Genomic DNA, 23,930 nt, shown 5'->3' with positions numbered 1-23,930 from the left:
CCAACCCGTGCTCCGAAATGAACTTCCTATTGTCACTTAAGCTACACATTCTCTGTGGCCTCCGTAGGTTTGCTATTTCTAGTATGCTGGTCTCAAAGCTGGAGGCTGCAGGAGGACATTTAAAGTGGAAACAGCGGAAGCCGAGAAGGCTCAAGACATCTTGTTAGCACACTGATCCTAGACTTGAAACCCTGACCTCAGGATGGCTTCAGAACGTGAGAGCCAAAGAGAAACAAACAGAAAGGAGGCTGGAGATTTCTGTCCCAGGAGCCTAGCCTTTAAAGATAAAAAGATGCTGGGCTTGGCCACTAATAGCTGTAAAGCCAACACTTGGGAGGTGGAGGCGGAAGGATCAGGAATTTCAAGCCATCTTCAGCTACAGAGAGAGTTCAAGACCAGCCTGGGCTACCCAAGACTAAATCAAAGAAAGAAAAGGAGGAAGGGAGAGAAAGAAAGAGAGAGAGAGAGAGAGAGAGAGAGAGAGAGAGGGAAAGAGGGAAAGAGAGAGAGGGAGGGAAGGAAGGAGGGACGGAGAAGGAAGGGAGAAGGGAAGGGGAAGGGGAAGGGGAAGGGAAGGAAAGGAAGACGCATTCAGGGCTACCCTTGCCATCTGTTAACAGGCAGTCAAGTGCAGAAAGGCCATGGCTATCCAGGACATGTGGTTCTGACCACACACATCCCCAACACTGACCAGAGAGGCTCTTAGTTACAGCCTTCCAGACATTTCTAGTGTGCTGAGCCAGACAAAGGATTCTTCAGTTGAGGATCAGGACCTGCAGTTTACAATGTAAAATGGGACACCAGAAAAAAAAAAAAAAAAAAGGAGCAGGTGTATTCTAAAAAACAAGGAGCTACAAGGTTCAAGATGAAATAAAGAAGGGGAGGACGAAAGCCAACAAGTGATATTTAAAAAAAAAAAATCCTAAAACTGCTTATAAAAAAATCGCAACACTCGCTGGTGCAGGATTGTGAGTTCAAGGCCAGCCAGGGCTATATGCTAAGTTCCTGGGTAGCCTATGCTAGACCAATTCCATCTCAAGCAATAAAAAGCAAACACATGAACAACAGTGCTATTCCAGACAAACCAGGGCCCTTGAGATTGCTCAGAGTTTAGGCACTTTACCTCCAAGCTTGGTAATCCGAGTTCAATTCCAAGACCCACATTGTGGAAGGAGACAACTGACTCCAGCAAGTTGTCCTCTGACCTGTGTGACATGGTATGTGTGTCCACAAGTCACACACACACACACACAACAGTGACAAGAAAATTATAGCTGAGTGTGTAATCCCAGCAGCATTCAGGAGACTAAGGCATGAGTACTGTGAGACTGTGTTCAGCTGGGCTACAAAGCAAGACCTACCCCCTCCCCAAAGAGTAAAAGCAGAAGGCAAGAAAGCTTGGGTGGGTTCTCAGTGATAGATGCCAACCAGAAGAAACGCTCTTGTGAGACAGCCTCTTAGCACAGAAGCACGGCTCAGCAAGAGAACTTACACTTCTTCTTCATGTTGACAAAGTAGGCCAGCTTGGAGGCAGCATGGATGGCACTAGGTGACTGCAGCGTGCCAACCACGGCATCCATGAGCAGTACATTGGTCAGTGCCTGCTGGACGTACTGTGGGTCCTAGGAGAGAGGCAGCTGTGTGTCAGCCCAGTGCGAATCCTGATGGTCTCCCTAGCGTTTCCTTCACTGAAGAGAACAGTACTTCTCCTCTCGTGTTTGTCAGGGCAACCGGAAGGGTCCGAATGGATGAGGACTTTGGAGTTTGTGTCACGTAATCTTCTTCTCTAGTTACGGGAAGTCCTCGAGGTTGACTCCTAGAGCCAGCACATTCTCTTCCCTAAATGCTGGCAGGCAGGAGCTCGTGACTCCTCATGCCTGTCCCAACCACACTATGATAGCCAGGGGCATTTCATAAAGCAACAGTTGGCTGTGACTGTAGCCGGTGACAGGCGTGGGAATGGTCCCACCGTGGGCTTTCCCCATTGCATAGCTAATCTGCATATCGTATTTCAGTGGGTGTGGAACTGACCATCTAAGCCAGGGCTCATGAAATACAGAACCTTAGAGAGGATCCAAATTCACTTCTGATCCATGACAGGCAATAGCCCATCCCAAGTGGCCATCTTCCTCTCCTGCCACGAGATAGCCCGATCCTTCTAAGATGTGCCAAAGGTAGGCACCATTGTCGTCTGCATCTCTCTGGTGACTGGTGAGGCTACAAGTCCCTGCATACCCTTACCAGCAGTTCCATTGTGCGAGTTCTCTGTTCGTAGCCTTGGTCCATTTACTTTGGTTTGGCTATGTGATTGTTTGAGACGTGGTCTTGCTCTAAGGTCCAGGCTAGCCTCCAACTCCAGACCCTCCCAGCTTAGCCTCCTGAGTCCTGGGATAGGAGGTAGGTACATGCCACCACACCTGGCTTGTTTGACACATGGTTTCCTCCCCATTTAAACAACCCTACCCCCATTCACTGGGAAGACACCAGAACTGAGTGTACACAGAGGGGCACTGAATGAAGCCCATATGTCCTCTCATACCCCAAAGGCCACATGGTCTCAGGTCTCAGGACAACAGCCTCTGTGTCCCTGCAGACAGCATAATTCTCCCTTCCAAGTGCTGCAAGCTCTGGATGCCCCCTTCAGAACCTGGTGCCACCCATGCCCACAGGACCTCCCCCACCTCAGACAGACCTTATGGTCATCTGCCAGCTGCTTTCCGGCCCACATCTCCTTCACCATGAGGTGCCAGAGGTCACACTCCGACTTGAGATTGGCCTCGAAGACTTCCTTCTTGGCCACCGTCTTGATCTTTAAGGTGGGTATCCTCAGGAGGAGAAATGCCACAGTGCTGTTTCTGACTTCCTGCGGGACAAGGACAACATGAGACCTCAGGGAGGATGCTTGGGTTGATGGCGGACAGAACAAGTGGCCTGAAGCCACCACACAGGGTGAGTTTGGCCACAATGCCGGGCATGAGTGCCTGTTACAACCTTTTACTGTTCCCTGAGGACTTTTGGAGCCAGCTGGCAAGTCAGGCAGGGACTACAGCTGTAGGCCTTGTGTGGCAATCCAGTGGTCACTGGTCTCGGTCCATCTCTCTGCTGTGACCACTCAGACTGAGGACACTTGGCAGCCCCAGCTCTACTCCCCTGCGCTTCAAGTTTGGGACAGTAAATATAACTATAAGACACAAAATAAGATCAGCCGGTCCCAATTCAGACCAGCTTTTTGGGTTTGTTTTTTTTTTTCCTGTTAACCACACTGGCCTCAAATTTGCAACAATCCTCCTGCCTCTGACTCCTAAGTGCCAGGATTACATACACACACCAATACACCTGACTCAGACCTCCTCCTTTGGAAGAATGTAATGTGGCTAGGCACGTGCCTTTAATCCCAGCACTCCAAGGAGGAAGCAGGCAGATCTCTCATGAGCTCTGCATAGTTCCAGGACAATCAAGATGACATAGAGAGACTTTGTCTCAAATAAATAAATAAATGTGGCCAAGGGGGCTGGAGAGATGGCTCAGCAGTTAAGAGCACCGGCTGCTCTTCCAGAGGTCTGAGTTCAATTCCTAGCAACCACATGGTGGCTCACAACCATCTGTAATGGGATCTGATGCCCTCTTCTGGTGGATCTGAAGACAGCTACAGTGTACTCATATATATAATTTTTTTAATTTAAATTTAAAAAAATGAATATGGCCAAGCATGACAGCACATACCTATAACCCCAATGTTCAGGAGGCCGAGGCAGGAAGACTGCAAACTCAAAGCCAGGCTGGGTATCAGCATCCTGTCTCAAAGAGAGAGAGAGAGAGAGAGAGAGAGAGAGAGAGAGAGAGAGAGTGTGTGTATAATATGAGCTGAGCAAGCTGGGCCACAAAAGGCCCATTGTGCAGAAGGTGCCAGAGGACACCCGGCAGCCTGGGGACCTGCTGCATCTGGCGCCAGGACCGTCTCACCTCTATGTTCCTGAAGGTGGCAATCTCCACATAGCCGGGCCGCCCCTCGGTAAGCAAGAACAGGCGCTTCTGGGTCATGGCGATCTTGCCCACGCCTCGGTTGGTCTTCACAGAGCTCGACAGCTTGTAGACGCACTCGTTCTTATCCAGGTGCTCCATGAGCAGCGCGGGCAGGCTGACCTCCTGTGCCTCTGCCTCAGTCTCCTTCCAGCAGGTGTAAAAGTCTCGGAAGGTCTCAGGGTCAATCTGCTTCTCATGTCCTGAGTTTAACGAGGAAACTTTATCATCAGCACCAGGGACTTTAAGCAGGCACTACCCAAGCCAGGCAGCAGGTGGCACCAGTGCCCAGGACTCTGTGGATGGATGGAGGGCCTTTGGCTGTCCCAGCTTGTGGGGCAGAAGGTTTAGGTAGAGGTCATCTGTCCCTTCTAGCCCTCAGAGGGAGGGCAATCTGACCTACTACAGGTCGTCACAGTAATTGCAACAAGGACACTGTTTTGAGGCAAAGTTGAGCAGTTTCTGAGGCTGGCCTGACACGCACTGAGCGCCAATTCTCTGTTCCTGCTGTATTCTGAGGTCCTGCTCCCCCGTGCCTGGCTTAGAGCCTCCCTCTGGTCTTAAGCTCCTTTCTTCTGGGCCAGAGCCCTCACCTGCACTCAGCTTCTGACACCTGCCAACTGCTCACTTTGCACGCCTACCCCCGCCTGGCTTATGCGTCCGGAGCCTGTCTGTTGCTCTGGTGTGTCTCAAGCCCTCGCTCCTGCGTAGGCCATGCTCCTCTCTGCTGCCATCTCTGCCTCTGGTTTTTTTTCGCAGTCCCCACAATTGCTTTTTAAAGCATAAGTGAACCTTCCTGCTCCTCATTCAAACCTTTCTGGACTGTTCCGCCACATAAGACCTCAAGTTCCCTCAGACTGTCCACTCTTTCCTTTCACATCCTACCCCAGCCATACCAAGCACTTCCCCAGCAGGCCATGTTGTTATGTGCTCATCCTAACTATCATACCACAAAAGCTCTCCTCTTGCCCTCAACACAAAGGCAAACAGCGCCATACACGGCCTTCCCTGACAGTGCAGGCTATTCTGGCTGCATTACATACCTCCCTCAGGGCACCAGTGAATTCAACTACCTGCATCTGCCAACACCCAACCTGTGTGGTTCACAGAGAACTCCAGCACGTCCTTGAAGCCCCTATCTGGCTTGTGTACAAACTAGGAAACTGAAGGAGGAAGAACAGACCCTGCCCGCTGCCAGCTGGTTCCTGCTTACACAGAACCTGTGCGTCTCCCCAGGCCCAGCCTCCCTGTGCCCAGCCTTCAGAGGCCCAGGTCTGAGGTGGACAAAGTCCCACTGGGTTCACATCATCGTGCCTGCGTGGTAACAGTGTCATGGTGACAATTGCCTGGTACATCTGTTTTGCTGCCACTGTGTGATGGGTAAGCTTACAGCCATGTGCGGGCTGTGGAGGATGTGAGAGGTTCCAAAAGGATAAGGAAATTTCCAAATAACAAATGCAGCTGGGGGCCACAGGAAGGTGGTCCAACAAGGAAGATCTATCATCAGTTAGGTAGTACCAGAATGCATGCATGGGAATGTCCACCAGGTGGCGCCATTTCTAATTCTTTTTCTTTATGCTTTACTAGTCAAAGTAGTTGAACAATATGTATTTTAAATTTTCTTCTCTTGTTTTGCAGAGATTGGGGGGTGAACCCAGGACCTTGCCCATGCTAGGCAAATATTCTTCCACTGAGCTACACCCCAAGCCCCATGTAAGCTTTGATGTCACTGGATCCATCCAATGAGAAAGTAAATCTCACCTGGGGCAGGGATACAGCACTCACCTGTATAATGTTTAACACAAGTGACTAAGGAAGACAAATAACAGGGAATGGGGTGACCCCATGCATGGGACAAGCCTCTGCATCCTTTTACACTGAACAAGGAGTCCATTGAGGTGATTGACAGCTCGATAGGCATCCCCAGCTGGAGACCTCCTCTGCTACCTTACAAACAGCCTACTGGGGCCCCAGGGTGCAGACTGACAGAGCTGGAACGAACCATCAGCACACATTACGCCCCATCAGACATCACATGAGAGGTCTTTCAGTTACGTGTGGTGCAGGAAGAGCCCAACAAACAGAACAGGGAAGGCGAGACCACGCCAGTGCCCGAGAGAGTGAAAGAGCCAAGGACCCTTCGTGTGCGTCCCTGAGGACAGACCCTCTGAGCACCCACACCACAGCAGTCAACAGGGCTGCACACAGTAAGGCCTTTGCACGCACAACCCAAAATGTCCTCTTATAGACAAGTGGCCTGCCTGTCCTTGGAGGTGAGGGGCTCCTGTGCTCTGGACATGCACAATGGGAGCAACAAGACTAGGGACAGCCCATTAGATGGAAGGCAGCCCTCTCCCATCTGCAGCCAGCACACCAGCTAGCCATGGATGCCACAACACTGCCAGGACGGTACTTCCCCAGCCCTGTGCACACCCACAGCCACTATGTCCGCACATGGTCACACGCATGCTCAGTTTGTCTGACAACCTGCAATAGTCTGCAGGTGCATAATGGCCACACCCACAGACAGGATGCCCACTCCTGTGGATCTCCACTTTGTCACCCACCTCCCTCCACAGCCCAGCCCCGGCGCATCCCAGCAGCCTCCAGGCAGCATCCCCATGAGAGCCAGCTACAGACACTGAAGGTGGCACAGGGAGTGAACGGCCAGTCCTTGTGAGCTGCAGTGCAGAATGTGTATTCTCATCAGCACTGGGCTTCACATGAACAAATGTGTATGAGCATTTTAAATACTAAAATTATATTCTTTTGGATGGGACTGGGACACTGGATATTGAACCCAGGGTCTTGTGGCACAGCCATGTCTCTTGGAGATGGCAAAAGTCGTGAAGCCAGCGCAACTGTATGACACGGTTCCAGCAAAGCTGAGCCGAATGCTGTGACCGCTGCCTGTCTGTCTGTCTGTCTCTCGCTTTTAAGTTTTGGTCTCTGCATGTTGCATGCGTGGGGACTTTCTGTGTTATGATTCATTTTGCGTCTTTTCCCGAGAAAATTATATCTGACTCTTTTGAGGAATGTCCTAAACTTACTGTCCCTTCTGCTTTTAGGGAAATAGAAGCATCTGCTCCTATTTGGAAGCCTTCTGTATGCCCTAGAGGTCACAATAAACACTAAAGGAGGCCATTATTCCCGGACTCTTCTTGGGGTGTCTATCTGCCCCTAAACATATTCAGGCAGTATAATTGGAACAGGTAAACTCAGAAACAGTTGACAAACTCCCACTAGCCAGGAGAATTGGTTACAGATGCAAGGCCTCTGTTTACTGTATGCTTAGAGCTCTCTGAAAATGTGGTTTAAGGACAGGGGTCATAGAGGGTACAGCCCTGGGGGAATAGAATTTAGTAAATAGATTAAAATAACTTTTCCTATGTTATAGCATAGATGAAATGAGAGAGTAAGAGGAGTTAGGATTTGCTGTTCATAAAACGACCGGTTCAGATATTTTGCCTAGAGTGCTTTAAAACTGCAAATGCCGCCAGCCTAAAAGCAGACTGTCTTATATAAACCTGCTTGCTTTGGTGGAGGCATTCTTTAGATCCTTTGAAGTTATAGGCCGATAATGAAAATGAAATCTGTTCTATTTGTACTTTTTAATTGTGACTCAACTTGTAACCCCAGACATGTAATGAAAAATCAAAAGCACATGTCTGGAGACAAAATGATATAATCTCTACTTCTTAGTTAACCATTCCGATGGTCTTTGGTCTGTGAAACTGGCTGGGCCTAGCCTCTACCAGTCTCGAAGCTCTCTGCTGAGCTATGCCCCAGGCCTCCTGTGTACACTTGGATCTCACCGAGTTCACTCTAAGATGGGGTGGTGGTTTGAATATGCTTGGCCCAGGGAGTGGCGGTATTAGGAGGTGTGGCCTTGTTAGAGTAGGTGTGTCAACTGTGGGTGTGGGCTTTAAGACATTACCCTAGCTGCCTAGAAGTCAGTCTTCTGCTCCCACCTTATGATAATAGTCTGAACCTCTGGACCTGTAAGCCAGCCCCGATTAAATGTTGTCCTTATAAGAGTTGCCTTGGTCATGGTGTCTGCTCACAGCAGTAAAACCCTAATTAAGACAGATGGGAACACTCAGCTTTGCCAAGTTTTACTTTCAGCGTGGCCACTCCACTTAACTAAAACACGCATAGCAGTGACAGTGGGGTCCTGCCCCTTCCCAGGGCACTTTCCCACTTAAGGAACCACATAACTGAAGGCCACTGATAGCTCATTGGCCAAGTCCACAACTACAGAACAACAGACGCCGGGCTGCAACTCACTTCCCAGGTTCTCAGGCACCTAGGGGGTGATGTCAAATGCCACCACATACAGAGGAGGAAGAAAGGCACTGAAAGGCAGGTTTTCTTCCTACACCAGGGTCCACCAGCCATTGAGTAATTAGGTGACCAGGCCATACCAGGGCTGAGGACGAGCAGAGGGGCCACCAGACATGCTCAGCATGGTGCCACAGGAGAATGATAACCATATGAGTCTGAGTCACTCCTTTCAGGCCATTGCACAGAGGGCCCCTGGAGGACAGGGGACCCTTAGAGTCTTCACATCCTTATGAGGTCACACATTGGGAAGAGGAAAAGTGTGCCCGTAGGCCCCTCAGGGTCTTTCTGTGAATGCCTTGTCTCCCTTCACACAGTAGCACACGCATAGCTGTCCACACCTCCTGACCCCAGGCAGTGCAGGCTATCCCACAGAGGCCTGAGAAGTATGCATTCTACTGAACCTGGCTAGTGACAGGTAGCCCATCATCCCTGTCTCTCCCAAAACAGTTATTCCTCCGGATATGCAGATATCAAGTCTCTTCTATAAGTGACATGGTGTTAACAGGAAACTGCACACCCCTCCTGTGGGCTCTAAGCCCTTTCAGGGTCATGTGCCCAACATCATGGAAGTTCAAGTTTACAGCTTGGGGAATGATGACAAGAAAAACATCACACATGCTCAGCGGAAAGCACATTCATTCTCCAGATATTTTCTATCTACAGATGGCGAACTTAATGGACAGGTGACTAAACCTGAGTGGCCAGCAGAGTCCGGTGAATGCAAAATTCAAGTGCCCGCATGGGATCAGATGAGTGAGGACACAAGCCAGGCGGTGTTAGCTCACATGGGACAGGCAGACCACTGGGGCAATGAGGCAGGCTCTGCCAGGCAGTGGGCGGCACTCAGTCAGGGTGCTGGCACTCAGCTCAACCAAGCTCCTGGCTCTAAGCTGAGGAACCAGCTTACACAGACCCTAGGGACAGGTGCCAGGACCCTCCCAGTTAAAAGACAATAGATGAGCTGGGCTTCCTCCCCATGGCCAGCAGACAGAACAGATGCCTGTGTCGGTGCAGGTAACATGGTTCAGTGAGAAATAAATTAGGATCGCAAACTTCCACAGATGGCAGGACACGATCCGTGAGTCATTGCTGCATGTTGTTGGGGGTCGGGGGCGGGGGGCATCTGTCATCAGAGGTTTTAAGCAGAACAGAAAGCGGAGCCTGGGTTGGGGACAGTGCTTCACTGGGGACACAGAGCAAAGCCAAACCCAAGGAACAAGGGCCTCGTGGTGAAGGGAAAGCCTTCTTAGTCAGGTGGGTTCCCCGGGCACCTGGCACGCTGCCTCTGTGCTTCTGGGCATGCGTGAGTGCTTTAGCTGAGCCATAGCTGTGTAGTCACCGGGTGAGCACCGGGTGAGATGACTCTGCAGAGGCAGCTAGCCTCATGTGTAAGTCAGCCATCTGCATCATGCAACCTCACTCTGAACACGTGTGCACTTTGGCTGCGCATATCATCCGGCCACATAAACACCAGCAAAAGCTGCCTAAGACGTTGACTTGGACTTGAAGTTACTGGGTGTTGTGAGTGATAGTGTCGAGTGATAGTGTCTTTAACGTACGGAGTTTTCTGCTCTTACAGACACATACTGGTTTCATTACAGGGGAAAAAAAAAAAGAGACTTCTAATATCTTCTTACTGTCGTTACTCAGCATGTAAATAGCAAATTAGTATATCTTTGCATTGCACCATCTTAGAATATTTTACCTCAAAATTGCTTTTTAAGCTTGAGTCGCTGACTTAAATTTGAGTTGCTGATTTAAAGAAAACCATTATGGGAATTTTGGCTTTGAATTAGGATGGTATTTCAGATAATTTCTGAAACTAAACATTCAGACAGCTACCATTTTTATGAAGTATTAATGCAAAGTGGAATTCTAAGCATTGACAATTACGAAATCAAAATAGCAACTTGGAAAAACCCCGAAGATGGGCTATGCCCTGCAGAATCAAATATTTGGTCAAGATTTTACAAGAATTTTTTCTTTTTCTTTTAAGACAATCTCACTCTGTAGCCCAGACTGACTTAAAACCCACTATGTAGTCTAGCCTGGCCTTGAACTCACAGTTCCTCCTACCTCCAATTTCCAGGTGCCAAGATTGCAGATATGAGGCACAATGTCCCCCTGTTTAACTTTTGGCCAGGTATGAGTATGAATGCCTTTAATCCCACGACTTAAGAGGCAGCAGCAGGCTGATCTCTGTGAGTTTGAGGGCAACCTGGTCAACCTGGTCAGTTCCAGGACAGCTAGAGGTATACAGCAAGACTCTGTATCAAAAACAGAGGTGTGGGGGGGGCGGTTGGGGGAACTGAAGAGATGGCTCAGCAATTAAGAGCACTGGCTGCTCTTCCAGAGGTCCCGGGTTCAATTCCAACATGAGCAATCACATGGCAGCTCATAAATGTCTGTAACTCCAATTCCAGGGGATTCAATACCCTCACACAAACATACATGCAGGCAGAACACCAATGCACATACATTAAGAATAAATAAAAATAAAATATTTAACTTTCGTTGTGAAAATAAATAAGTACATTCATCTCCTTATGTGGGATATTTGCTTTCATCTGTTTTTTTTTAATAGATTTTTTTCTATGTTCTTTAATTTATTTTATATATGAATGCTCTGCTGCATATACACCCACAGGCCAGAAGGAGGCATCAGATCCCTGTATAGATGGTTGTGAGCCACCACATGATGGCTCAGGACTTCTGGAAGAACAGTCAGTGCGCTTAACTGCTGAGCCACCTCTCCAGCCCCCTAAAATACAAAGTTTTAAGACAGCTTCACACAGCCCAGGCTGTTCTCAAACTTGTTATGTAACCAAGTATCCTTGACCCTCTGACGCTCCCATCTCCCCTCTCTCGTGCTAGGATTATAGTCGTGCGCCACCATGCCTAGTTTATTGTAGGTGCTGGAGTTGGACCCAGGGCTTCAAGCACACTAGACAGGCACTACATCCCAGTCCTGCTTCTCTCTCCAACCAATGTTAATATCATATTGTATACAATATAATTAGAAATACACGTCCTTGTGATTTAGTATCAGTCAGTGTTTGCTTTGCACATATTTGCACTTTCTCTGGGAATCTCTCGGGTGAAAATGGTTATGAGTACGAATTTAAGCAGCCGGGCCTTAGGGAGCAGTGACAAGGAAAAAAAAAAAAGCCTGTCCATGTTCAGTGTCCATGTTCAGTGAGGACACAGATCGTTTTTATACCTTGAATCTTTAGGAGGTTGAATTACAGCTATAGACCTGCAGACCTGGAGGACACTGGTACCCAGAGATGCTGTGGGGCCCTCTTACCGAAGGTCAGTGCATCAAACAGACGGTGGATAATGATGGCGTCCTTCACGATCCCCGACTCCTGGACTCGCTTCACAAAGTCATTGAGTTGCATGTGCTTCTTGGGCAGTTCGAAGTTCTTCACGGCGTCATCTGCCTTGGGGGCCTCGCCGTGCTTATCAAAGACCTCTGTGATGAGCCGCCTGAGCTCAGGCGTCCGCTCCGCCTGGGCCCGCTCAGAGGCCGACATGGATTCCACCGTTCTCTTGACCAGATCAGCCGGGAAGATCCCTATGTCGGTCTTATACAGGTTCTGGAAATCCAAGAGGGCACTCAGCAGTTGTCCCTGCATCAGATGGAGAAGACCACGCAGGTAGAAGTACCTCGCTAGGAGCAGAGAGTCGCCAGGACCCAACAGCGCCATGGTCTTGCTCAGGAGAGTGATAAAGTCTGTATAGTAAGCCTGAACACACTGGCTCTCCAGTGGGAAGTGGATATCAGGGATCTTGAACATAGACGTTGACTTAGGGGTCACTTTGAGAACTAAAAACCAAACAAACAAGGAAAAATGCATGTAATTAGCATGGTCCTGGAAAAGGCAGAGAGGCACCCATAACACTGTTGAGGGCAGCTTTGTGTGTCTTGGACAAGAACCCACGTGTTGTGGATGGGCCTGGTACTGTTCTTGTGAACCAATTCCCTAAGGAATAAAGGAGCCAATCACTGGGCAAGTAGGCGGGACTTCCGAGTTGGACAGAGGAAGAGAGGAAACAGGAGAGAGTTAGGTGTTTAGGACAGGCACAAAGTGAGGACAAGATGTAATTACAGCATCTCTGGGTTCCAATGGTGGATCTGTCAGGATTTGCCACTGGAGGATTTAGATTTAATAAGGCTGACAAGTTAGGATTTTAGCTGTTGTGCCTAGTGATTGAGTTACTGTTGTTTCAGAACTAAGTTTGTGTTGTGTCCTTCTTCACAGCGGTGGCTCGTCTGGGTTCAAGAGAGAAAGGTATGATGGCAAAACGTGAGTTTGCCTGATGTGCACCACAAAGGTCATGGAGGATTTGAAGCCTGGGGTTGGTGTGGTAGCAACCCACCAGGAGGAACTTAGCAAGCTGGGTGGAGATGTTCCAGGAGCTCCAGGCCAGAGAGTCTCCTTGAGATAAAACAAGTCGACCATTGCCTGCTACTGCAGGGCCAGCCAGCCCACCGGTAAGAGAGTTGCTGGTGCATGCAGCTCATTTTTTAATTATTACTATTTCCTGCAACACCCACATGCCCCTTCCAGGGCATTCCCAATACCCCAGAGGTAAAGAAGAGTCCATTTGTTCCCAGAGGGGCAGTAACTATTCTCCATGGGACAATTATGTTTTTAAAACTATGAATATTAAGTAAAAATGCTAGGACTGGGCCCTTGAAGATTAAGCTGATAACCAAAGCCAAGATATGCCTGCCAAGTAGGGCCCAGCCTTTAGAAGCATTTGTCACCTTAACAGTGGCCTGGGCAGTGGTAGCCCAGTACTCCCACTGCAAAGATCCGAAAGGTCAGGACTAAAGAGACCGGAGCTAAGTGCCACAGGCATTCTGAAGCATGCTCTGAAGCCCCCTGGGGACTAAACACTGACCAAGAGTTGAAGTCCCTCTCCTCCTAAAAGCTTCCTTGGAATAGGGGACCAGAGGCAGCCGCTGCATCCACACCCATGCGAGAGGTGGTCCTTTGGCTATGGAGGCTGGAGGAAGGTGGAGCCCGCAATGGTCAGAGAGCTCAGATGAACATAGAAAAGGCAGGCAGGTTGTGTCCCAGAGTGAGTGTGCACACACCTGCCAAGCCCAGAAAAGGAACTGGTCTGTCTGAGGTCAGACACTCAGGAAGTGGCTGCCAAGGGGCTCACACCTCCTCCTACTGCTCTGAGCTTTGAGACTTTGTCATTTCCATACTGTCTTTTCAGACAGACAGCCCGAGCTAAGACCAGCAGCTGCAAGGCCATGCACAGCACCCAACAATCTTCCCTACCCAGTAAGGACTCCGTGGGACACACAGTAGACGCCTATGATGTCACACAGAACAGGATGAGCCTTGAGAAGTTTTTGCAGAAATACAATGATAGCTTGTAACTAGCTAACAGCAACCTTTAGGAAGGGACTGGGACCAACCAGGGGCATCCCATCACACATCTGTAAATACAGACATGCATTTTATCTATCACCCACACAGTGGTGGGGGCAGAGACACAAAATAGTTTTTTTTTTTTTTTTTTTTTTTTTTTTTTTTTTTTTTTTTTTAAGTACACTGTAGCTGTCTTCAGACACTCCAGAAGAGGGCGCCAGATCTCGTTACGGATGGTTGTGAGCCACCATGTGGTTGCTGGGATTTGAACTCTGGACCTTCGGAAGAGCAGTCGGGTGCTCTTACCCACTGAGCCATCTCACCAGCCCCAAAATAGTTTTTAAAAACCAGTTTTTTGGATTTTTTTTCCCCTTGTTTTTATGGAGGCACGAACTCAGTCTCACTATGACCACATTCACACAGGGTAGCTTGAAACCCCGGCTGGCCCCGAACTCACAAGCACCAATCCTGCCCCAGACCCCTGAGCTGCTAAGATAACAGGCATTTACCACCATGCCTGGCCAAAATAGTTTATATTCTTAAGTACATTCCCTCCCTCAGAAGCAGGCTATGATCTCTAAGCTGCAACACTGGGGGAATAGATGCAGGAGTGTAGCACCTCACCTGGACTGCTGCTTCTGCAGTTTGAGGTGTCCATTATCCGAAGCGATGAGTTCCTGGGCGGCAGCTCGGGCAGGGAGATGTCCTGCAGGTTGGGCATGCTGACCACCATGCGCCTGTGGGTGATGTGCAGGGGTGAGGCCTTCCTAGAGGCCATCTTCTCCACAGTAGGTCTCCTTGGACTTATCAGCATCCTGTCTATCCTAGGGAAAAGCAAGAGTTCACTTCATGGGCACAAAGATGTAAGCGTGAGCCTCTACTCCCTATGGCACCCAGAGCAATGAGCAGGGTGAGAGGCATGCACGGGTAAGAACCTGTCACTAAGTCCAGCCTCAAGTAGCTCAGGGGGAAAGGACAGAGGTTCTCAGCCCACAGTCCCAGAGATGGACAGGGCATGGCCGTGGGTGATGCACACGAGAAATCAGGAAAACATAGGGGAAAAAAAATAGGCCGGTGAGTGGGGAACATGGGAAGGAAGTGAAGACGGACAGAGATCAGGGTGTGGCAGGATGCTCTGCCAGGCACACAAAGCCTGCCTGCACGCAATGGGGACACACAGAGGATGCACCTTTGGAGGTTCCTAGTGAACTGCTCAATAGCCCACTGAATTGATCATTTGTATGTCCAAATGAAATGGACATATGAACCCTCAGTCCCCCAAAGAGGACCTCGAACAGAGCTAGGCACCTGTCCTCCTCAGACTGAGTGTTGAGGTCCATCCGAGCAAAGGCATCCATCCTGCCGTTGAGCCGGGCCTTCAGAAAGGAGTGGAACATGTAGGTGTCCAAAACCTGCATGTGAGAAAGGCTGTCATGCTGCGCTCATGGTCCTCCGGCCTCCATCCAAAGCCAACAGCAGCCCCACTGAGGCATGGCCTCTCCCCCACCGGCTCCACTGGGCAGGAGTCTGCACAAACAGGAAACTTCACAATGGATGCATTTTTATTTTTATTATTTTTAGTAATGTGTCTGTGAATATATGCAGGTGCCTGCAGAGGCCAGAGGAGTCAGATCCCCCATATCTGAGATTATGGGCTCAGGGTAGGTGCTAGAAACTGAATACAATCTTAGCCATTGAGCCAGCTCTCTAGGCTTGCAATTGGTTCGTATGGACTCAGAGATTCCTGACCTGCACCTGAAAAAACACGAAAGCTAAAAAAGCCCAGGTCGCCTGGCCACTAGGCCAGCTGTGCTTGTGGTATATGTGCCCCGCATCCCAGGAACCTCTGCACACTCTACAGCGCCCAGACTAGCTCTGTCTGCTTTGACAGGCAAGCAAGCTCTCGGACTACAGGTTCCTCCCAACAAAGGCAGGAAGAGGAGGTAAAAGGTACCCAGATGCACAAGGTGGGGTTCCAGGAATACCCAAGCCAGGTATGCAAAGGCAGGAAGATGCAAAAGAGAAATAGGCCACACAAAGGTTGAAGGGAACAGTCTGAATAGCTAGAGAACCCAGCGCTGGCATGGAGAGCCCTGTCCCGGATAGTGGGTCCACAAACCGACCTGGGTTACTATAAGAAAGCAGAGGACACCAGGAGGGTCACAGGGCAGAAAAGGAGAAGAGAGGCATACTTAAGCGCCATGAGGGAGTCATACCAGTTAACCCAGTGGCTGGGCTGTACCCTGGAGGCAGGCAGCTCTTCCCACCTTAAATATGTCACAACAGACCCATGGGGGGGGGGGCACAGGGCTGCCTGCCAGATCAAAGACCCCTGTGCTCTGTACACTGGACAAACCAGTCACTAAGGGTTGGGCAGAAACAGAGGGCTCCCCCACAAACCTAGGCTAATGTCAGGAAGCTGCCAAGACACAGCTAAGGTCCGTCTCTGAGAGAAAGAACCGGTGCTCTCAGACTAGCAAGGCAATGGCAAGGAACCCTCCCAGGGCCAAGTTCTCCTCACACATAGAGCAAAGGCTGCCTAGGCTGAAGTCAGGGAGAGGGGACCTGATGCCCTGACTGAGGACATGGTCACCCAGGAAGGCACATGTGCCACAGTCCATCAAACCGCATGCTTTATCCTGTGTCTCTTAATTAATGTACTATACTACAAAGCTAATTTAGAAATGAGGTAGCAATGGAATCAGACAAAAACAAAAACAAAAACAAAAACAAAAACAAAAAAACTTCTGAAAAGACCAATACAATAAGACATGATTAGATCAGGAAAGGCCTTTGAGAAACGGTTCAACAAGGAGGAATAAGTGGGTGGAGCCTCCCAGCCCCGCCCCTCTTACCTGCTTATAAAACTGCTGGTCCCCTGCCGCCCTTGTCTTGAGAAACTCCTCGCTGTTGAAGACACGGTGCTCATAATTCAAGTGATTCTTCACTTCCCTAGCAAAGAGAAGGTGGGCCACGCACTCAACCACCACAATGCCCAAAGTCATGCTGTCCAGCAGCAGAATGGTGCTGAGCAACACACTCTTCGGAGCTCACTGCATCCCAGGATGACAGCATCAGGATGGACTGTGTGGTCCTCATCACTTCTCTAACCAGGAAGAAGCTGGGAGACAGGGCCACTGCCTCCTTGGACCTCAGCTCTTTATGCCAATTAAGACTCAACAATCAGCTATTGTGCTACAAAAGCCACTGGGTGCAGAGGTCAATTTGGAGGTAGAGGGCATGAAAATGCTGCCCACAATGCAGCCACAAGTCTATTCAGCCAAGCTTCTCCACTCCATAACCTGTCCCACCAGCCCATGGGACCTCAGTTTACAATATCCCCAAGCTACAGAGGCATGCTATAAATACTCGACGGCCTGCAGGGTATGGCCGGGTGGATGTGCCTGGTGTCTTCCTTAGAGAGACAGAGTCTTACAGCCTGGAATCTTCTTTTCTTCCAGCTGTTTTGTGTGGGGCAGAGTGACTAGTCTCTCATGTTGCTCATGCTGGCCTCAAACTTGGAGGATACACCTTGCACTATGGGTCTTCCTACCTCTGCCTCCCTCCTAAAATTCTGGGATCACAGGCTTGCACCAGGATACTTGGTTATAAACTGTTTTGTTGTTGTTTTGCTTAAAAATAAATAAAGACACTCAGTTATGAAACTCAGCTTCAGTTATAAAAAAAAAATTGGTCTCCCTGGGACTGGAGAGATGGCTCAGCAGTTAAGAGCATAAGAGACCTTCTAGAGGTCATGAGTTCAATTCCCAGCAACCATATGGTGGCTCACAACCATCTGTAATTGGATTTGATGTGTTCATCTGGTATGTCTGAAGACAGCAACAGTGTGCTCATATACATAAAATAAATAAATAAATAAATAAATCTTTTTACAAAAAAATGTACCTCCCAAGAATAAAAAAGAAACATATCCAGGACCACAGTTTTAACAACAACAACAAAAAAAAAAACAACAAAAACCAACAAACAAAAACCAATATAATCTGTCTCTGACATACCACTTCATTTTCTTACTAATCAATTTGCTTTCTGTAAGTGAAGACATCAAAAAGACAAGGCTGTTTAAGTTTCAGTTTGGAAATAATCAGAGTACTACTGGGAGGGCCATGGCTCTCTGCCAACCCCCTCCCCTGAGTGGACAACCCGTCAGAAGAGACCAGAACCTGCATCAGAGCCTCCTTCTCTGTGGATGCAGGAAGCAAGCAGCAAGAGAGGAGCAGGATGCTACAGAAGTAAGAGTTGGAAGGAAGAAAAGGCCCCAAGCCGTGATACAACTCCTTAATCGATGCGGGTTGAGTTGTTGGAAGTAAGAACTCAGCGCCTATACAGTGTCACATTCAACACACAAACTGTACTTGACTACTTAGCCGATGCCCCGGGGCTCAGGCAGCACAGGCACACACCATGAAGTGGGCAATGTCAAAGAGCTTCCCGGCAGCAAAGCACACACTCATCTGTCCTGAGCCCCTTGGATGGCGCACTGGCTGGTTTCTGAGTCCTGTGGCTATGCCCCCCACCCTCCCCAGTATCTCTTCACTTCTGGGACACACCTTCCCTGGACTGACCCTGAGCCTTCAGCCAGAGCACACAGGCACCATCTCCCAGGAAGCCACCTTGGAAATGGCCATTTAAGTGTATCCAGTGATAGGAGAGAGAGATGGTGAAGACTGGGAGGGTGTTGGGCAAGGTCAGAGCAGACCCTGCTGTGCTGGTCATGAGGAAAGGCTGGGGAATGAATTCAGTAGCCACTCCCAGATCTGTGATACCTGAAGATGCCAACGAGCAGCTGTAGAGTAATGTGCTGAATCTTGCAGTTGAGAGTCTGCTGCCAGGCTCGGCGGCGGGCTCGGCCCTCGTTCAAGTCTGTGCTGGCACTCAGGTGGGCAAGGTACAAATCCGGGTGCAGCTGGAGACTCTGGACTCTGAGGAAAAGCAGGAGAAGCTGAGTACCTGGTGTGACGTGGGCAGAGGCCAAGTAGACAGTTCAAGATGCTCTGAGGCCCGTCATCAGTGAGGGAGGGCATTAAGAGCCCAGGGCTACAAAAGTTAATTCCCAATTCCAAATGTTACCACATGAAGGCCTTGCTTCAGATTCAAGCAGGCCTCCTTCCAGGACACAAGAAATTTCTGTGTCAGGGCTGCCAGGAGTTCCCATGGTTCCCATAGTTCCCAACAGTGCCCCATCAGCGACCCAGCAACATCCTTTGCCCAGGCAGGACCGGAAGCACTCTGGTCCTGAGTGCCACCACTCAGTGCTCTAGCATAGAGCAGCCATTGGCTCATCTGCAGGTCCTCAGGCACAGAGGAACTCACCCAAAGCCAAAGCCACCACCCAGGCCTAGGCCTTCCTATCAGCATTCAAGCCCATGTTTTGAGAAAAGCTTGGTGATATAGGCTCAGTCCTCAGCATTTCAAGGACATGAAATCTGCCCAAGGGAGGCCCTGGGCATCAGCAAACAAGCCTGTCATTTAAAACAGGCAGGAGCAACACAAGGTCTGTTCCACAAATGTTCTTTGTGCACCCACTGTGGGTCAGGCACAGATTGTGAGTATGGACCAGGCAGAGGCCCTACTGCATGGATCTTACGCCAGAATAGGGGGAAACAGAAAAAAAGAGAAGCCAGCCACAGAGCAGGACATAATCAAGGCCAGTGGAGACTCCCTGTGGTGAGGCTATGACCGTGAAAAGGCAGAGTCTGACCCTGCTCTGTAAGAAGAGAGGTACATGGCCCCTAGGGGTAAGGCGGAGGAGATGCTCTTGGGTGCCCACAGCCCTGCCATGAGCACAGTGAGCTTGCAGGGCCCGGCATGATTCAAAACCACATGAACCATAAAGGAGCAGGTGCGGGTTGGTGTGGCTGCCCTGGGTGAGTGTCCCAGCCCTGCTGACCTAACCAGTGAGGCCTCACAGGTCCTTCCCCGTGTGACAGGGTTACGGCAACTGCACATAACACCAAACTGACATTCGCCAGGCAGAGTACAGAGCAGGGGACAGGAGGGACAGAACACCAGGGACTCCCCTGAATGAAACACAGCGGTGCTGCCTGCAGTGTGGTGGTCTTCTGTTTGGGCACAGTTGGGAGTAAGAAGCTGTTCCCTGTAGAACCTTGTCCTACACACACACACACACACACACACACACACACACACATATATACACACACACACACACACACACACATACATATACACATGCACATACACATACACATACACATACACAGAGCCGGCACTACCAAAAAAGGGGCCCTTATTCCTGACCTACAGTGAAGAAAGCTTCTTATCAGAAGAAAAGGAAGAGCACTGTGGCCCAGGACCTCTAGGGGATTCTGGGAGATAAAAACCCTACCCTGTGTCCCTCCAGCCAAACATGTGTGTATATAGGTGTTGCTCTGTCTTCTAGGACAGTTAAGGAGCCCCCACAATGGCCTGGATTGGGCTTAGAAGTATATAGATCTGTCAGGTTTATAAAACAGTGGTCCTGGACTGAAACTCTGTAAGATGCTTCACCCACAGGCACATGGGGGGGGGGGGAGGAGGCTGCCAGCCACAGCAGGGACCCAACCCCACACCCCTGTACTTGAGTTCTGAAAAGCAAGCATGCCAACCATGCTAGGTTCTTCCGCCAAAGCAAACAGCACAGCCAGGCCAGCATGGAATGACTCTGCCATGCTTATCAAGAGGAATCCACTCAGAAGCCTGAGCCAACCCCCCAGGCCGCTGCAGGAAGATGGCTATAACTGTAGCTCCCGCAGCCGTGAACTCCCCATGTTTTCCACTACCTGGTATTTTGCCTGCATGCATGCCCGTGTGAGGGAGTCAGATCCCCTGACACAGTTACAGACAGCTGTGAGCTGCCATGTGGATGCTGGGGACTGACCCTGAGTCCTCTGGAAGAGGAGAGAGCCAGTGCTCTTAACTGCTGGCCCATCTCTCCAGCCTGACTGTGGAGTCTTTCATGTGGCTTAGCATGTGCTGAGGCCCTGGGTTCTAACCCCACCCCAGAGCAAAGAACCCAGCTTTGAGAGCAGAGGTGTTTCAGGTGTGAAAGTCTGAATACCTGCATGTACCTAAACATATATGCATATAGTCTATACACCTATGAATATGTATATATTCGTCATATACTATACATCTCAGTGCCGGACCCAAACCTAAACACCAAGGACATTTATATGAAGACATAGATAGATGAAGGCACTTTACCACGGTTTTGGTTTTTGTTTTGTTTTGTTTATTTTTCTAGGCAAAGAGTTTCTCTGTGTAGCCCTAGCTGTCCTAGAAATCACTCTGTAGACCAGGCTGGCCTTGAACTCAGAGATCCACTAACCTCTGCCTCCTGAGTGCTGGGGTTAAAGGTGTGTGCCACCACCGCCTGGCTCATAAACCTGTGTTTTGAATGTGACCTGTCACATGAGATTGGATGAAACATTTTTTTCCTGGCACAGAGTCAGCATTCAAAATAATACAGATGTTGAAGTACTTTAAAGCTTGGATTTTCAGACTAGAGATACTTTACCAATAATTAGCAGGCACCATCCAGGAAAGGGAATATCCACAGAGCCTGCATGAGAGCTCAGGAAAGCCCAGCAGACATGCTCAAACACAATGCCCTGGCTTCCCAGCCCAGCGTTCCAGGGCCCCCAACAGGAGGACCAAAGGGGACCAGAGAGCACATCTATACCTTAGCACTCAGAGGCAGAAATAGCAAGATTGGGAGTTTGAGGCCAGCCTTGACTACATAGTGAGACCCTGCCTAAAACACATATAAGGGCTGGGAGCTTATACGTGTAGCTCAGCAGGTGAGCATTTGACACACACACACACACACACACACACACACACACACGTCCTGGTGCGACCCCTAGAGCCAAGCCATGGTGGTTCATGCCGTTAATCCCAGCACTCAGAAGGCAGATACAGGTGGATCTCTGAGTTCAAGGCCAGCCTGGTCTATACAGAGAGATTCAGGACAGCTAGAACGACATAGTAAGACCTTGTCTTAAAAAAAGAAGAAGGAGAGGGGGGGGAAGAAGGAAGAGGAGGAGGAGGAGGAGGAGGAAGAGAATTATTTAATACAATGCCCAAATCCTAACTACATAAAATATACATCCCAATGAGAAATTAAGGAAGTGGCAAACACAGACTTGGAACCCAGGCATGCTCAAACATACCATTTCACATTACCTCTGAATGAAGGTCTGTGCCAGCAGAAGGGGAACATCAGGAATGTCTATGTTGTCGTCAGAAGACTTGGAGCAGGTGACACTCCCGTGGTCAATGTCAATCAGGACCAAACCATCAGCTTCCTGGAAGGCAGAGGTCAACCTAAGACTCCAAGTCTGCACACACCTTTAAAATGTAAGACTCCGACTCGGCACACGGCTTGAAAATCCTACACATGTACTTGCAGTCCCTGAGGCAGTGCCAGGGTTAGGTCATCCTGCTCCATGCAACCTCCACAGAAGCACAGGGTGCTGGGAGTTCTGGCTATGGGTAAATCTGATTCAATGTGCCTGTCTCTTACTTCTCTGAACTGCAAGAAAATGGCCACAATGCACGCTTTACGACAGTATCTGTTCTGTTTACTCTACAACCTTCATAGCTACCCACCTCTGAGTCTGCCGTGTTCCCACTCCAGGTTAATTCACTGTCTCTTCCTCCCTTTGGCCTGTGGCATCCTTCATTCTACTTTGGGTTCCTATGATTTTTGACCGCTCTAAGGAGCCCCTGTGAGTGAGCTCACCAAGTATGCCTTGTCTTTCAACTGTCTTAGAGGAGCGTCTGGATTGTACCAGGGCTCAGAATCCCTTTCCTTGTGAAAACAGAGCCGTTCACCTGTATGTGGACCACAGCCCTTCTCTGAGTTTAGAAGCCAAGCAGGTTGTCAAGATTCCGTCATCCCTGGGACAAACACTACACGTAGTACTTCAAGGCGCCTTGAAGGAGCATTCTGGAACTCCCCCAAGTGTACTACTACACTCACTGCCTAGTGTATCACTCTGCTGTCCAGACAGCTCTGCCTCCCAGGACCCAGACCACAAGGCGAAGTGACCTCAATACAGGGGTGGAATTTCCGAAAATATGCACACTGGGGGACTTCTAAAGTCTTATCTGGGACAGCAAGTACTTGGCATGCCCATAGGTCTAGACCCCAAGACTCTTAAGTCTGCAGAGAGAGACAGGGACACTCAGAAGATACCACTCCTGCTTTGACCCTGATCTCCACCCTTGGGTGGCATATGTAACCTGTGCAAACACAACTTGTTCTGGGCCCAAGTCTGACTAGGCCAACATGGGTCCTCAGGTTAGGCACACAGTGCTGTGTGTGCAAGAGGTGACCTGATTGGACTGCTCCAGGGGCTCCTAGGTTCTTTCCCTGCTAACCCCATCCATGAGAATTGTTAACATCAAACAGGCCCAAACTGCTGCTCTTGGAATCTTCCAGAACAAATAAATCACAAAGCTAGTTTCCTGCAAGATTCTTGACCGGAATTGCTAAGTAAATATGTCTGGGGAAGGGAAAAAAAAAAAAAAAAACTTCCTGCCTGAAGAGCCCAAACAAGACGGCTTTTCATGAGCGACATGAAAAAAAAAAAAAAAAGAAGAAGAGAGAGAGACGATTTTAAACATCAGAGCACTGCCCATCTTTTCTGGTCCATAAGGCACTTGGGGTGAGGTTCTCTGCTTACAACCCCCTGGGGGAGGTCTGAATGGCCTCTTCCTAAGTTATTTTCCACAGTGAGTCACTGGCTTTGGCAAGAATATACAAGCCTGCCCACCCGTCCACCCACAGAGGAGAATTGGGACAGCCTGGGAGGCGGGATTTCTTCTAAGTTTCTAGGAAATGGTGAGAAGGAAAGAAAAATCTGAAAGAGGCTGAGAGCAGAGCCAGAAAGCCCAGGAGCACTGGGTGTCCAGTGTGTCCCCTTCTCTGCTTTTGCCCATACACAGAGTGCTCAGAACACAAAGTCAAATGCAGGATATGGTGAATACGTCAGGGGTATCATAAGTTCAAAGCCAACCTGGGCTTCAACAGTGAGTTCTGAGCCAACCTGAGCTACACATCGAGGCCCCCTCCCATATTCATTCATTCATTCATTCATTCTTTCTTTCTTTCTTTCTCTCTCTCTCTCTCTCTCTCTCTCTCTC

The 23,930-nt window shown here is 49.4% G+C and overlaps 1 protein-coding gene across 3 annotated transcripts in view; it reads right to left on the bottom strand.

Annotated features, from left to right (window-relative positions):
* The window catches only part of Dennd3 (DENN domain containing 3), a 60,233-nt gene that overhangs the window by 13,119 nt on the left and 23,184 nt on the right, over positions 1-23,930 (bottom strand). For all 3 annotated transcript variants that reach the window (XR_002379836.2, XM_021183344.1, XM_029470055.1), the window contains exons 8-16: positions 21,966-22,087; positions 18,545-18,700; positions 16,613-16,709; positions 15,066-15,169; positions 14,382-14,581; positions 11,672-12,193; positions 3,964-4,223; positions 2,693-2,863; positions 1,493-1,622 (exon numbers count right to left, since the gene is read on the bottom strand). Coding sequence is in view for 2 of the 3 variants with exons in the window: in XM_021183344.1 (XP_021039003.1) it covers positions 1,493-1,622; positions 2,693-2,863; positions 3,964-4,223; positions 11,672-12,193; positions 14,382-14,581; positions 15,066-15,169; positions 16,613-16,709; positions 18,545-18,700; positions 21,966-22,087 (1,762 nt within the window). In the remaining variant the exon portion in view is untranslated. The remainder of the gene's footprint in view (positions 1-1,492; positions 1,623-2,692; positions 2,864-3,963; positions 4,224-11,671; positions 12,194-14,381; positions 14,582-15,065; positions 15,170-16,612; positions 16,710-18,544; positions 18,701-21,965; positions 22,088-23,930) is intronic.

The sequence above is a fragment of the Mus caroli genome, chromosome 15 (assembly GCF_900094665.2).
Source record: "Mus caroli chromosome 15, CAROLI_EIJ_v1.1, whole genome shotgun sequence".
NCBI lineage: Eukaryota > Metazoa > Chordata > Mammalia > Rodentia > Muridae > Mus > Mus caroli.
This window is presented reverse-complemented; position numbering and strand designations above follow the sequence as displayed.